The sequence below is a fragment of the Panthera onca genome, chromosome X (genome assembly GCF_046562875.1).
Source record: "Panthera onca isolate mPanOnc1 chromosome X, mPanOnc1 haplotype 2, whole genome shotgun sequence".
Classification (NCBI taxonomy): Eukaryota; Metazoa; Chordata; class Mammalia; order Carnivora; family Felidae; genus Panthera; species Panthera onca.
In genome coordinates this window covers 13251471-13266627 of record NC_138357.1, presented here as the reverse complement: position 1 = coordinate 13266627, position 15157 = coordinate 13251471, and the positions used below count along the sequence as shown (strand labels likewise).

The window sequence follows — 15157 nt, the reverse complement described above, 5'->3', positions numbered from 1 at the left end:
TCTGAACTGTTAGGCAAAAATGTGGGTGCCCTGTATTTGTCCGGGAACAGGTTCTAAGCCACCACCAATATAAATAAGAACATAAGCACTGAGAGCTAATATTTCCGGGGCGCCTGGGTGGCTCCGTCAGTGAAGCGTCCGACTTCGGCTCAGGTCATGATCTCACTGCCCGTAAGTTCGAGCCCCGCGTCAGGCTCTGTGCTGACAGCTCAGAGCCTGGGGCCCACTTCAGATTCTGTCCCCGTCTCTCTGCCCCTCCCCTGTTCATGTTCTGTCTCTGTCTGTCTCTCTCTCAAATATAAAATAAAACATTAAAAATTTTTTTTAAAAAAAGAGCTAATATTGGGGCGCCTGGGTGACTCAGCCGGTTAGGTGTCCGACTTTGGCTCAGGTCATGATCTCAGGGTCCGTGGGTTCGAGCCCCGCATCGGGCTCTGTGCTGACAGCTCAGAGCCTGGAGCCTGTTTCCGATTCTGTGTCTCCCTCTCTCTCTGACTCTCCCCTGTTCGTGCTCTGTCTCTCCCTGTCTCAACTCAGAGGGAGGGGGCAAACTGCCCGATCACACAGCTTATGAGGGTCAGAGCTTTCTCTCCTGGAACAGTTTTACTTTGAGATTATGATTCACGAGTTCAGTCTCTCTCCTCTTCATCTACAAATGTCCCCTCAAAAAGCAATTCAAACTAAAATACGAGCGTCGTCTCTACACAGAGCTCGTATCCGAGCGCCGCCTCCCCACCCCCCCACCCCCCCACCCCCCCCCCTGCCCCAGAAGGACATGAGTGATAGAGCCTGGTGCTTCTTGAGATCATTCTTCAACTTTTGGGAGAACGTGCATCTCAAAGTACTTGGTGATTGTCTGAACTGTGACTCAGAATCCTTCACAACCCAACACTCCAGACAACTGGGTAGGAGGGGAAAGTCAACTTGCCATCTAAGGTCTATGGTAGAAAACAACAAAAGCTAGTACTCTGGGGATGCCTGGCTGGCTCAGTCGGTGGAGCGCGTGACGCCTGGTCTCAGGGTCGTGAGCTCAAGCCCCGTGCTGGGTGTGGAGCCTACTTTAAAAAAAGGAAAAAAAAAAACCTAGTACTCTGTGTAAAAGAAAGCTTGTGATCAATTTAACAATGTTTGCCTTGGTCGCAGGCCCCCTGACTCCTCATCTGGTTCTCCTTCTCCACTTCACGTCGCACCTGGGGTGGGCGTAAAACTAGATCACCCATCTGCCTTCTGATTCTCCAGCTTTCCAAATGAGCGGGCCTTTTGAAAAGATAAAGAATCCGTGATAACAAAGAGGACTGTAGACTTCTTATTCTGGGGCAGCATGGACTCTTCTATTAACAAATAAAGAACTTCTCAAGAGAATGCACCAGTTACAAGGGGGCCACTTACGTTCAACAGATCCGGGCCATTTTCCCCTTGTGGGTCCCCCACCCACCAATCAGTGTGAAATGCACGCGCGCCGTAAAAGAAAGGCCATGGGTCATGGTTGTTTGTTGACGCTTTCAGACATACCTTTAACATGTGATACCTCTCGGCACGAAGCGCAAGGATTTCTTCTATTGAAGGAATATCATCTGGCAGTTCTGTCTCCGCCAGTTCAGTTCCAAAGGACTGTAACATCTGAGCCATTTCCTTCACTGTGAGAGCAAAATTTTCTATAGCCTGCAAAGACCCAGTGATCCTTTTAATTCCATGGAAACTGCCAGCACATCAATACCTAGATCAGTAACTATACTCACTTTCATTTAGGTATGACAACAAGCACATATACTATGACCTCTCTTCTGCTAAGGAAAGTTGGCATTGCCCTTGGCAATCAACGCTACCTTTGTAGCTAAGCCTCTACGAAACTGACGTGAGGTTAAAGAGTCTTCTTGAATGTCTTTGATCTAAACTTCTGTACTCATCTCTTGAACGCCAATGAGAACAATGTCTCTGTTTTAAAGTTTCTTTCTTTTTTTCTAGTAATCTCTACACCCAGCGTGGGGCTCGAACTCACGACCCCAAGACTCGAGAGTCGCGTGCTCCTCCGACGGAGCCAGCCAGGCGCCCCTGAAAACAATTTCTTAAAGATGCCGTGGACTGAGTCATTTGCTTTCTGACTTTGTTTAGGTCTATCCCATTAGACCCTGCAAATGTAAAATTACTTGATACTAACTTTACTTTGGAAGAGAACATCAAAGCCACCGGACATTTATTATAACTTATGAGCAAGCATTAGCATTCCAACAAAGCAATGCACGAGGGTGATGGGGGAACAAACTGGCCATAACAATTCATTCAGGCACAAGACTTGAAATTGTGATCGCGAAGGTTCGGTCGCCCTCAAATGTCAAGTCGCGTTGCGCTGTTGATTGTTTCCAAAATCAACTGCTCGGGAAAAGAAAAGTTGGGGGGGGGGGAGCAACCCGTAGAGACCTTATAAACCCTCTGCTTACCACGCAGCTCGAGGTGATCTGCTCTTTCGTTTGCAGTTTTAGAGGTTATGAAAGGCTAGACGCTACTAATTTTGACGATACGCTTTCGTATGAACAAAAAGAACTGTTGAGTGACAAAGATGAGGAAAACAGGATCCTGATTGAATGAGAAATCATTTCCTTCAGAAGGGTTCCCTTATCGCTGGGATCTGGGACAAAGATTCTTCTAGTATAAACTCACATCTGCGAGGCACAGGGTCTTTGCCTATTTGCCAATGTCTAGAACCGAAGGAAACTCTACTGTAATCCTAACTGCCTCAGAAGCATCGCTAGGATGACATGAATCGTATTACTTAGCATGTTTCGAGGGCTTGTCATCTGTTAGGCACTGTGCCACGCAATTTACATCTGTTATCTCATTTAATCTTCCCAAAATCCCTATGACGTAAAGTAGTATTATTCCCATTGTATAGTTGGGAAAACTGAGAGCCAGAGAGGCTATATAGCGTGCACAAGGTTACACAGCTAAAAATCAGCAGTGCTGAGGTCTGAACCCAAAACGCTTTGTTTCTCCAAGTTACTACACGGCCACCGGAGGCAGTGGACAGAGCATGATCGCCTTACTCCCTAGGCCTCTCCTTCAACTGCCATCCTCAGTGCCTCTTCATCATTTCTAGATATTTCCTAGGGAAGAAAATCAAGATGTTGAATTATATGTGTTTGAAAAACAGGAGCCGCAGCAAGCTGTCTTTCCCAAAGAGGAGCACAATGCCGGAACTAGATTTTAAAGGGTAATATGAACTACAGGCTCTACGGTAAGAGCAAAGGCAACATACATTTCTGAAGATGATCCATTCACTGTTGGAGTACTGCAAGGTGCCGCCTAACTCAGGGGTTAACTGCTTGTCATCAATGTATGTCAGCAAATCACTAACTGAGCTCAGCATAACCACCTATATAAATAAGCAAGAGAGATACTGTTAACTGCCCTTCGCGGCATCCCTCCATTCAACTGTACAATGAACTTCAGCATTTCCTTAGCACAAAGTTACCTTTTGCAAATGGTTCTAACAGTTCTCTCCTGTACACCCTCCCCCGCCCACGTCCGTCTGCACTACGTTCTTTGGTAATAACAGTTTTCACATACGAAACATTTCTCTGTAAAGCAAAGTTAATCTCCATAGAAACCCAAATCGCTGGTTCTCCTTGATCTAAAATTTTGCATTATTAATGGCCAACCTTCCGAAAGAATGTTATGCCTACGACGGAGGAAAAGGGCTTTCTGTAGTAAGTTATAACTTATCAGGAGGGGCTGATCTTCGCAAAAGTACCATAATTTACGAGGACTCTATCCCTAACCCTAAATAAACGTATAAAAATATATTTGAAAAAAAAGATCATGGTACTATGAACTAGCTCAGGATGCTAAGTTCATGGGAGTTCAAATACGTAAAACACACGCTCATTTTTTCCCTAAAAATAAAACGTCCTGATTTTATACACACACGCACACGTGCATATACACACACATAAATAACGTAGGTGACATAGATCTCATTCAACAGGGATCGCTTTGTTACAAATTGACGAAACTCTTCCTTTATTTTAACAATAGAAACAGAAGACTTTGGGGGATTTCAAGTTTGTAGTTTGGGAAGACAAATTCTATTTCTTTTCTTTCAGATGCTTTGTGAGCACGGGTAAAGCATCAACAGCATGGTACAAAGTCCTCACAAGAATTAAAGAGACAAAACATTTAAACAATATACTCTTACTGGTAACTTCAGCATGAAATCCTCCTGACTAAATCGAAATCCAATGTCTGTGAAAGTCCTTTGAAGAAAACTGCTGGGACGTAGGACCAACACCAAGTGCAAGTTCCCAGGAAAAGAGACCTACGGAAAGGAGAAACGCAGGAAAGGAAGAACAAATCGTCAAAACGTGCACTCGACTGAGCACGTATCAGAAAATACGTAATTAAAGGAAACCGTTTTTAAAGCAATAAAAGCCACTAGAAGGACAAAACTTTAAAAATGGATATTGATACAATCTAAAAACTTGGAAACAGAAACAGAACTAATGTAAGGTCATCAGATCAGACCCTTGCAATGTTCATGGCAGGGAATTTTCTCACACAAAAGTAGATCCCAAGTTAAGAACAACTATACTTTTTTACAAAATAAATCTAGGTTTTTATTTTATTTATTACTTTTTAAGTTTATTTCTATTTTAGTCATCCCTACACCCAACATGGGTCTTGAATTCACAACCCCGAGATCAAGAGTCACACGCCCAATCGACTGAACCAGCCAGGCACCCCACGAACCATACCCTAAAACTTCATTTAAAAAAAAAAAATGTTTTTAATGTTTACTTTTGAGGGGGAGGGGGACAGAGAGAGGAGACACAGAATCCAAAGCAGGATCCAGGCTCCAAAGTGTCAGCAGAGAGCCCGATGCGGGGCTCGAACCCATGAACCGTGAGATCGTGACCTGAGCCAAAGTCGGAGGCTTAACCGACTGAGCCACCCAGGTGCCCCTGAAACGTCATTTTAAAGTTAGTCATTTGTATTTGAATTGCATTTATTCCCTGTGAAACAGAATTAGAACGCAGGTTCCTAGGATAACCCCAAAAGTCAAAGGGAGCTTAAACATTATATACATGCACTAAGCAATGGAAGAAACCGGTGTTATGGAATCATATTTTTATTTTCATCCAAGCAACATTCACGGAGTCTCTTCTACATGTCCATTCCATGTACCTAAGCGAACGACTGTCGCGCACTGTTAGCAGTCGGTGTCCCCAAATTAGTAAGATGTAGTCCCTACCCAGTTTGCAAGAAAATCAGTCTAATAGTGCAGTTCATTAGTAATCGTTAACTCTATAGCACAAGTTGATAAGTGAAACAAAGGAAGAAGAATAATCTGCAACAGATGGTCAAAACGGTCTGTTTGAAGCCTAAGAAAAGGAATTACTTAGATCAGAATGTCATTCTGGTGCACCAATGTTTCCCCCGTTTCCAGAATACGGACATGTAGGTGGTCAAGAAATAGTTGCTGAAAGAAAGACAAGGAGGGTGGGCGCCTGGGTGGCTCAGTCAGTTGAGCATCTGACTCTTGATTTTCGCTCAGGTCATGATCTCACAGTTCACGGGATCGAGCCCCGCATCAGGGTGTTCGGTGACAGCATAGAGCCTGCTTGGGATTCTCTCCTTCCCTCTCTGCCCCTTACCCACTTGTGCTCTATCTTAAAATAAATAAACATTTTTTAAAAAGATAAGGAGGGGACTATGGAAAATTAGTGAGAGACAGAACAGTATGGCCCAACGTTAATAATGAACTACCATATATCAAATGCTTACTCTATGCCAAGTATTTTGCCAACATTATCATAGTTCCTCTTCATAATAATCGTGTGAGGTAGTTAAGCTAGCGTCTTTTACAAATAAAGCAAGTGGGGGCGCCTGGGTGGCTCAGTTGGTTGAGCGTCCAACTTCAGCTCAGGTCATGATCTCACGGTTGGTGAGTTCAATCCCCACATTGGGCTCTGTGCTGATAGCTATCAGCACAGAGCCTGCTTCAGATTCTCTGTCTCCGTCTCTCTTTTTCCCTCCCCTGCTCGCTCTTTCTCAAAAATAAATAAACATTAAAAAAAAAAAGAAAGAAAGAAACTGAGGCTCAGAGAGTTTAACTTGCCCTGGCTGGTGAAGTCTTAATCTATGCCTGCATCAGTGCTCTTTTTTTTTTTTTAATGTTTATTTTTGAGAGAGAGAGAGAGAGAGAGGCAAAGAGAGAGGGAGACAGAGAATCTGAAGTGGGCTCCTCACTGACAGAGGCACAGCCCAATATGGGGCTCCAACTCCCCAACCGCGAGATCATGACCTGAGCCGAAGTCGGACGCTTAACCCACTGAGCCACCCGGGTGCCCCGTAAGTCGGGGCTGTTAATCACTGTACGCTTCCCTATCTCTTCGAGACGTCCCGGTCAGGAAAGCTAGAGGAAAATGATGCTCGAGAGTGTAGCAACGGGAGATGGTGCTAGAAAGACAGGTAGATGCCAGATCAGGAAAGACCTTGGCTTTTTCGTGGAGGCAAGGGGAGGCTCTAAGAGGTTTTAGGCAGCGGAGCAACACGATCAGCATTTTAGAGGGATCACTTCAGCTTTAGGAAAGGACTAGATTTGGACAAGAGTGGAGGCAGACAGACGAGCTAGGAGGTGGATATTAACAAAAAGAGGAACTTTCACTCAGGTTTAAGACCTAGACTCTTGGGAAATACACATTTGAAAATGGGGATATTTTGGGGCGCCTGGGTGGCTCAGTCGGTTAAGCGTCCGACTTCAGCTCAGGTCACGATCTCGCGGTCCGTGAGTTCCAGCCCCGCGTCGGGCTCTGGGCTGATGGCTCAGAGCCTGGAGCCTGCTTCCGATTCTGTGTCTCCCTCTCTCTCTGCCCCTCCCCCGTTCATGCTCTGTCTCTCTCTGTCTCAAAAATAATAAAATAAACATTAAAAAATTTAAAAAAAAAAAAAAGAAAATGGGGATATTTTAAATTCACTTTGAGGGGTGGCTGGCTAGCTTAGTCGGTGGAGCATGAGACACCTGACGTCAGGGTTGTGAGTTTGAGCCCCATGCTGGGTGTAGAGGTTACTTAAAAATAAAATCCGTAAATACAACTTGAGACGGTGATAAAGCATCAACAGTTAAGTGGCCATGAGAACCAGAGCAAGGGAAGAGGACCGAGTGGGAGACTCACAAATAAGTGAAAGAAAAGAGGTCAAAATGAAATCAATAAATTAATCAATGATCATAAACAGACACAAATCGGGCTGGCTGTCCAACTCCGAACTCCCCCAGGTGGCCGTGCCTCTGCTACCCTCTCCCTTCAGGAGAGACTTCTTCCCCTCTCTCAGGTACTAAGTGGTTATGTCCCCCAAAGTTTGTGCTGAAACCCAGCCCTCAATGTGAGGCTGGTAGGAGGAGAGGCCTTTGGGAGGTGCCTGGGTGATGAGAACGGAGCCATCATAAGGGGACTAGTGCCCTCATCAAAGAGACCCCAGAGAGACCCCTCACCCCTCCTGGAGCCTGCTTCAGATTCTGTGTCTCCCTCTCTCTGCCACCCTCCCCCGCTCCCACCGTGTCTCTCTCAAAAATAAAGATTTTAAAAAAAGAACTGTGATCTTCCTACATGACCTTGCCCTCCTATACACACAGCGATTAGTAGTGGGATGAAGTCCTGCCCTGGGATTTTTCACACCAGTGTGGAGGGAAGAACACTTTGAGGGTGCAATTCCAGAGCTGCTGGTCGCCGTGAACCTGCTGAAGAAAACTTACTTCAAAGCACGCAGCTAACATGCGTATAGAACTAGAAGCAGAGACAGAGTCCCAACGATGCTATATACCACACCCTCTATGACGTACATAGTGTGTATTTTATGTTCAACATGGTACGTACTTCCTATAGTTATCGTAAGAATTAAATTAAATAATGAACACAGAGGAACTTTGTTAAGCCCTAAAAAAAAGAAGATAGGCTTTAATTTTTACCTTGCATTCTTAGATCTAAAGACAAGTAGGCTTAGGTAGAAAACTTCCAGGATATTGATAAAGTCTTGCTTTTTTTTTTTTTAATTTGTTTAAATTCAAGTTAGTTAACATACATTGTCGTATTGGGTTCTTTTAAGTTTTTTTATTGACTTAGGGAGAGAGAGAGAGCGTGCGTGTGCAGGGGAGGGGCAGAGAGAATCCCAATTCTCCCTCGATGCAGGGCTCGATCCCACGACCTTGGGATTCCAACCTGAACGGAAATCAAGAGTTGGATGCTTAACCGCCTGAGCCACCCAAGGGCTCTGATAAAGGCTTGCTTAAAGGGGAGACTCTGACAGAGCCTTGGGAAAACTCTGGACCTATTTTTAAATTTTTTTTTGATGTTTATTATTTTTGAGAGAGAGAGAGACACACACACAGAGCGCGAGCGGGCCAAGGGCAGAGAGGGAGACACAGACTCCAAAGCAGGCTCCAGGCTCCGAGCTGTCAGCACAGAGCCTGACGCGGGGCTTGAACTCACAGACCGAGAGATCATGACCTGAGCTGAAGTTAGTTGCTTAACCAACCAAGTCACCCAGGTGCCCCTCTGGGCCTATTTTTAGATAGAAAGCATAGATTCTACTTCGATGCCATTTGCTTTAGGAGTTAAGCCTCTCCTTCTTCTTCACACGGGTAAGTTCCCAAAACCATTATACTTTCCTGCCTTGACCCAGCTGCCTTTCCACTTTTTTTTTTCTTTCAAATGGAACTGAAAGCACCCGACCTCTGTCAACACTTATGGCAAAATGTGTTTTGTTCTTTCATGGACCCTAGGTTGATCTGGTCTCATCATCTTTTCCTCTCGGACTTTCCTTAACACCATAGTCTCTGGTATCACATAGGAAATCTCTAGGTGGCCCTAAGCCTGACCACCTTAAAGCCTGGCAACTCTCTGCCTGGGGTAAAAGCCCCGGTCTCTAGCCTGCCACGCCAGGGAGAGCAAGGTTGTCCCAGCACCTAGGTCCAAGGTCCATCACATGGCAGGGAACAAAGGAGAGAGGAGAGAAAAAGCAGAATCATGGTCTATAGAATCCACAGGGAAGCGAATTCGGGCAGGGTTTGGGGGTGCTCCGCTGCTTAAAAGTCAGGGATGTTATGTAGCTATTATTTTTAACATTTTAACCATCTCATTTAACTGTCTCGTTTACTTATTTATTTCTTCTATTTATTTAAGTGATCTCTTACACCCAACACGGGCCTTGAACTCACGACCCCGAGATCGAGAGTCGCACGCTCTTCCGACTGAGCCAGCCAGGCGCCCCCGTTTACGGAATCAGTCATTGCCTATATTTGACAAAGTGGTTTGCCCCAAACATGGACACCTGGAAAAAAAAATCCTTCTAAAGAGAATTCTACATTCTAATCATATCATGCTTAAGGAAAACTTCCTGATTATTCGGCCATACGTTGTCCTTCCTTAATTCTTTCAAAATGTTTAGGGATTCACTTGTGGCCAAAAGCCCACAAAAAGTAGCATTTTTAAAGAAAAAATTTTATCAAGGACGAAAACTTCAGTTATTGCCTGCATACTTGCATTTACAGTGTTTTTCATGAAGGGATAGGTAGAGAATCTTTATTTCGCGACCACACAGATCGTTCTGGAACACACGGGCTCCGTTAAACTAATAGCTACTCTCAAATTTAAAAGCCATTTAGAGGAATAAATCCATCTGACTGGTCGGTTATTTATTTATTTTTTTTAGAAAACGAAATCACACAGTTCAGACCACGTATACGGTTTGTATCCCTCCCACCCATTGAATCCCCTGTGCCAATCGGATAGACTGGAGTTTTTGATCCCGGTCCCATTTACTTTCCCAACCTAAAAAGGTGCTTGCCATATTTGTCTAGTTACAGCAAATCCATAGCCTCGCATGAGTGACTCCGTTTCATAACTCTCTCGAGCAAACACTTACATACGTGCAGCACAAAGAATTCAGAAAATGAGATTGTACAGCCTTGTAGGGTAACAGACGGTAGCTACCCTTGCCCCGAGCACAGAACTTATAGAAGGATCCAATCACTGTGTTGCACACCTGAAACTAACATAACACTGTGCGTCAACTATATTCGAACACAAACATTTTTAAACTTTTTCTAAAAGTTTATTTACTTATTTTGAGAGGAGGGGGAGGGGCAGAGAGAGAAGGAGAGAGAGGATCCCAAGCAGGCTCCCCGCTGTCAGCATAGAGGCCAATGCAAGGGCTCGAACTCACACGCCATGAGATCATGCCCTGAACCAAAACCAAGAGTCAGACACTTAACCAACTGAGCCACCCAGGCGCCCCAAAACTTTTTTTTTTAATTTTTTTTTTTTTAACGTTTATTTATTTTTGAGACAGAGAGAGACAGAGCATGAACGGGGGAGGGGCAGAGAGAGAGGGAGACACAGAACTGGAAGCAGGCTCCAGGCTCTGAGCCATCAGCCCAGAGCCCGACGCGGGGCTCGAACTCACGGTCCGTGAGATCGTGACCTGAGCTGAAGTCGGACGCTCAACCGACTGAGCCACCCAGGCGCCCCGCCCCAAAACTTTTTAAAATACACACACACACACACACACACACACACACACACACACACATATTTATGTATGTTTGGGACCTCTGAAGGCCTTATGGTAAGGGAAAGGAGACTGACTAGCTGGCCATGGGTGAGAATGTCGCTTTTTACTGAAAGCCTTTTACAAGAATCACGATCACCATGAGCATAATTACGATATTGTGCTGAGTGCATACATTAGATTCTATTTTTATCCTTATTTCACAACTGGAGAACTTGCCTGTGGTAGGCTGAATAATCACTCCCCAAAGATGCCCACATCTTAAGCCCTGGAACTTGTAAATATATTACCTTATAAAGCAAAAGGGACTTTATAAACATGAGGAAGTTAAGGGTCTTGAGATGGGGAGATAATCCTGGACTCTTGCAGTGGGAACAATGTAATCACAAAGATCCTTACTAGATGAAGAGGGAGGCAGGAGAGTCAGAGAAGATGTGACATGAGAAGCCCAGGGCAGGGACGCAGGGCCGAGAGCCAAGGAAGGTGGGCGGTTCTAGAACCCGGAAAAGCCAAGGAAGTGGATTCTCCTCCAGTTTCCAGAAGGAACGCTGCCCTACGAACACCTTTGTTTTAGCCCAGTGAGACTCATTTTGGACTTCTGATCCCAGAACTGTTAACAGAATACATTTGTGTTGTTTCGAGCTGCTAAGTTTGTGGTAAGTTGTTACAGCAGCAAAAGGGAAGTAATACACTGAGGTTGTGGGAGGTTAGCAATTTTCCAAAAACTTCTAGCTTGTAAGTGGCAGAATGAAAACCCAGATTCACCTGGGGCGCCTGGGTGGCTCAGTGGGTTAAGCGTCTGACTTCGGCTCAGGTCACGATCTCACGGTCCGTGGGTTCGAGCCCCGCGTCGGGCTCTGTGCTGACAGCTCAGAGCCTGGAGCCTGCTTCGGATTCTGTGTCCCCCTCTCTCTCTGCCCCTTCCCTGTTCACACTCTGTCTCTCTCTGTCTCTCAAAAATAAACAAACATTAGAAATTTAAAAAAATTAAAAAAAAAAACCCCACATTCCCCTGACTCTTAAACAGGCTATGATTGAAAAATAAAAAGAGTATTTTCATTTCAGCTTTCCTTCCTCTGGAGAAATTCCTAATGGATAGAAAAAGGAGCAACAGGAGGAATTTGGGGAAGCGTGGCAACGATGGTACAAGGATCGGGTTCAAGGTCAAGAGTCTAAACCTGAAACCCAAAACAAAGGTGACCAATGTGAATGCCTACCACGTGTTAGGGGAAGAATGGAAACACGTGAAGTAGGCAGGGTTTCATCAAAACACAGCCTGAAGGAGGTGGAAAATGGCAACTCACACTCTTCCCAGATGGTGAGTAGTCACCGGAAATGGTGGGGATTATGGTGAACTGGAGAGCATGGGGGGGGGGGGGGGGGGGGGGGCACCACTAGTCAGTTTCAGCTAAATGTCAGGTGGAAAGGTGGGCTTTGCCAAATCTTCAATTTCTCAAAAGAAGCCAGAAATCCAGAGTTGTGTGAAACATCAGGATTTTTAAAGATGGGAAACAAGTTCAAAGTTTGTTGAAACACTGTATGACCTAAACAGAACACATCTTTGGACTACCAGTTTGTGACCTGTGACCTAAAGCTTCATGTCATCTGAACATGGGTAGGTATCAATATATGCTCCTCTCTCTGTGATCGCTGGCTAGGAGAATCTCGACGGGACAGAGCACTCGAGAAATTTTAACCAGAAAGGCCATATGGATTTAAGATCAGGTTGCAGATGTTTGACTATGAGCATACACATAGGGAGAGAGAGTGCTTTTTCTCTATACGGTATGCACACATTTGCCTAAAAGTTTCAAGATAATCCATTTTAAAACTATTGTTTAGGGGCGCCTGGGTGGCTCAGTCGGTTAAGCGGTCGACTTCTGCTCAGGTCATGATCTCGCGGTCCGTGAGTTCAAGCCCCGCATCGGGCTCTGTGCTGACAGCTCGGAGCCTGGAGCCTGTTTCAGATTCTGTGTCTCCCTCTCTCTGACCCTCCCCTGTTCACGCTCTGTCTCTCCGTCTCAAAAATAAATAAAACGTTAAAAAAAATTAAAAACAAAAACTATTGTTTATTTTTTGTTTATTTTATTTTCAGACAGAGAGCGAGCACGCACAAGCGGGGGAGGGGCAGAGAGCGAGAGAATCCCAAGGAGGCTGCACACTGTCAGTGCAGAGCCCGACTGTGGGGCTCAAACTCAGAAACCACAAGATCACGACCGGAGCTCAAATCAAGAGTCGGATGTTTCACTGAGCCCCCCCCCAGGTGCCCCAAAACTAGTGTTTAAATGAACAAACAGCATATCACCTATCATACCTAGTATCAGACGCACATATCTTACAGCAAAGATAACCCAAGACCACTGAGCTTTTCCATTTCTGTTTGGGGATACTACATTTCTAAATTCTTTGGTATGCTGCTTTAAGAATCCCTAATCTTTATGGTTATATAAACATGAAAAAGCACAATTTCTATTTTCTCCACAAACCCCAGATTGTAAAACTATAAATCGTGTTTGAGAGCCTGTCAAAAGAGCAAAGGGATGTGGCCAAAGGTCAGCCTTATTTTATTTTGTTTTTATTTTTATTAAAAAAAAAAAGCCAGCATGGGAGAGGAAACAGCATTGCTTTTAGCTTCTTGCGGGCATTTTTTTTTTTTTTTTTTTTTTGGAGTTTCAACATGTGACTGCTTAAAGGCACCTCCGTAGAATGAACATGCCGACATTTCTCCAGTCACTATACGCGACACGCCCCCCTCCCCCCCCTCCCCGCCCCCGCAGCAGATCTCTCTGGTTCTTCTGGTTAATGGGCACAGAATTAGCTCGCTCTCTCTCTCACCTTTCCTTCCTAGAGAAGATCTACTCCCTTCTCCTCACGCCTACCCTCAAATTCCACAGCTACATAGCCTTATAGCAGTAAGGACAGCAAGAACAACAAAAGGCATACACTTGGACGCATCATCTCACTCCTAAAGTCTGGAAATTAACCTCGCCTAAATCCTTTGTGTAGTACCAAAGAGAGGCAATTCATACACCCTGTATACACTTGTCTGTGATTCTGTAGTTATTTCTTTTAAAATGTTCAGGGGCGCCCGGGGGGCTCAGTCGGTTAAGTATCTGATTCTTGATTGTGGCTCAGGTCATGAACTCACGGTTTGTGGGCTCGAGCCCCGTGTAGGGCTCCACGATGACAGTGCAGAGCCTGCTTGGGATTCTCTCTCTCTCTCTCTCTCTCTCTCTCTCTCTCTCTCTCTCCTCTCTGCCCCTACCCCCCTGGTGCTTGCTCTCTTTCTCCCTCTCTTAAATAAACTTGGGAAAAAAAATGTTTAAAGTGCGTTATACATCGCAGAAGTTTGGTTACATTACAATAAAACAACTTCTATTCCTACAGACTTTCTCCGTTTTTTAATCTCTAAGGCAAAGCAACGCAGTAACACTAAGACGAAACCTTTGGCTGAAAGCCTATTACAGATGTGCGAGGCTTGGTACACACATTACCTAGTGAACCCCCATAACACTGCGGTCGAGTAGCTTTTACGGCCTTTTTCGGATGCACAAACCGAAGCACAGAGCAGTGCAGTAACTTGTCCAGGGTTCAGCCAGTGAGCAGGGGCACCCAGGCCTACCTGAATCCTCAGGGAGAGCTCTTTCTAAGACACAGAACACTTTTCAGTGTTACACAGGCTGAATGCACACTGACACTTGCTGCCTGGCGTTCAGGAATCACTTGACCCGAACATCTAACAGAATGGGACAAATATTAATGGTCAAAAGAAACTGGGGGAAAGAATCTGGCATCATGGAGCCCATTGAACAGAGACTGCTCTAATCCAATAGCCTAACAGAATAGAACGCTCAGGCGTGGCCATGTGATTGACCTTGACACGGTCCGAACTACCTCTTCAGAATACACCGAGGACAATTTCATGACTTCAGGTACAGAGCAGAATTTCCAGCGTCGTGAACGAATTCCACACTGTTCTCCCAGACCGCGCCCTTACAGAGTACAGAAAGTAGGAGTGACTCTGCAGACCTCCAAGTAACTTGCCACATGACCTCAGGGGCAGAAGAGTCGTGGGCAACGGTCCTTCCTTGACGTCTGTCCTTCTCGTCACTTATCTGTTATCATGCCCTCCCTCCCACTTGGCCACAGTCATTGCAATTTCCACCAAGTAACCCATTCAATCTTCTCTCTGGACTTTAAATCCACTGTCCCATCCTCTCAGGTGCTACTTATATCACAGTCTCCAAAATCAGCCCAACTCCAGAGATCCTGCAAGGTCAAACCGCTGTGTCACCGGTGAGTTTCACATTTTTTGCCCTGGTCAAGCCAACCCATGTAAACAGAACAAATGCGACTTCCACTAGAGTTCTGGGCTTCCGACTTAATCCAATAAATTGCATTTCAAGACATTGATCCCTAGGGGCCACTTGAAAGAATTCATTTAAGAGAAGAATGGAGGAGAGAAACAAAGAAAGGTAATAGAAACCTACATTCTTGCTTAAGGTCCAAACCAATATTCATTTCCTTCATGAAGCCATCCACCTGGAAGTTCTTTGGTAAGAGTTAGTTATGAACATGTCCTCCCTTCTCGAAATAG

General features: G+C 45.1%; 1 protein-coding gene across 3 annotated transcripts in view; it reads right to left on the bottom strand.

The window, feature by feature from the left end:
* Positions 1-15157, bottom strand: part of MCF2 (MCF.2 cell line derived transforming sequence) — a 109957-nt gene that overhangs the window by 53646 nt on the left and 41154 nt on the right. For all 3 annotated transcript variants that reach the window (XM_081793637.1, XM_081793635.1, XM_081793636.1), the window contains 3 exons: positions 4193-4312; positions 3254-3370; positions 1513-1662 (listed from right to left, as the gene is read on the bottom strand). In XM_081793637.1, coding sequence (XP_081649763.1) covers positions 1513-1662; positions 3254-3370; positions 4193-4312 — 387 coding nt within the window. The remainder of the gene's footprint in view (positions 1-1512; positions 1663-3253; positions 3371-4192; positions 4313-15157) is intronic.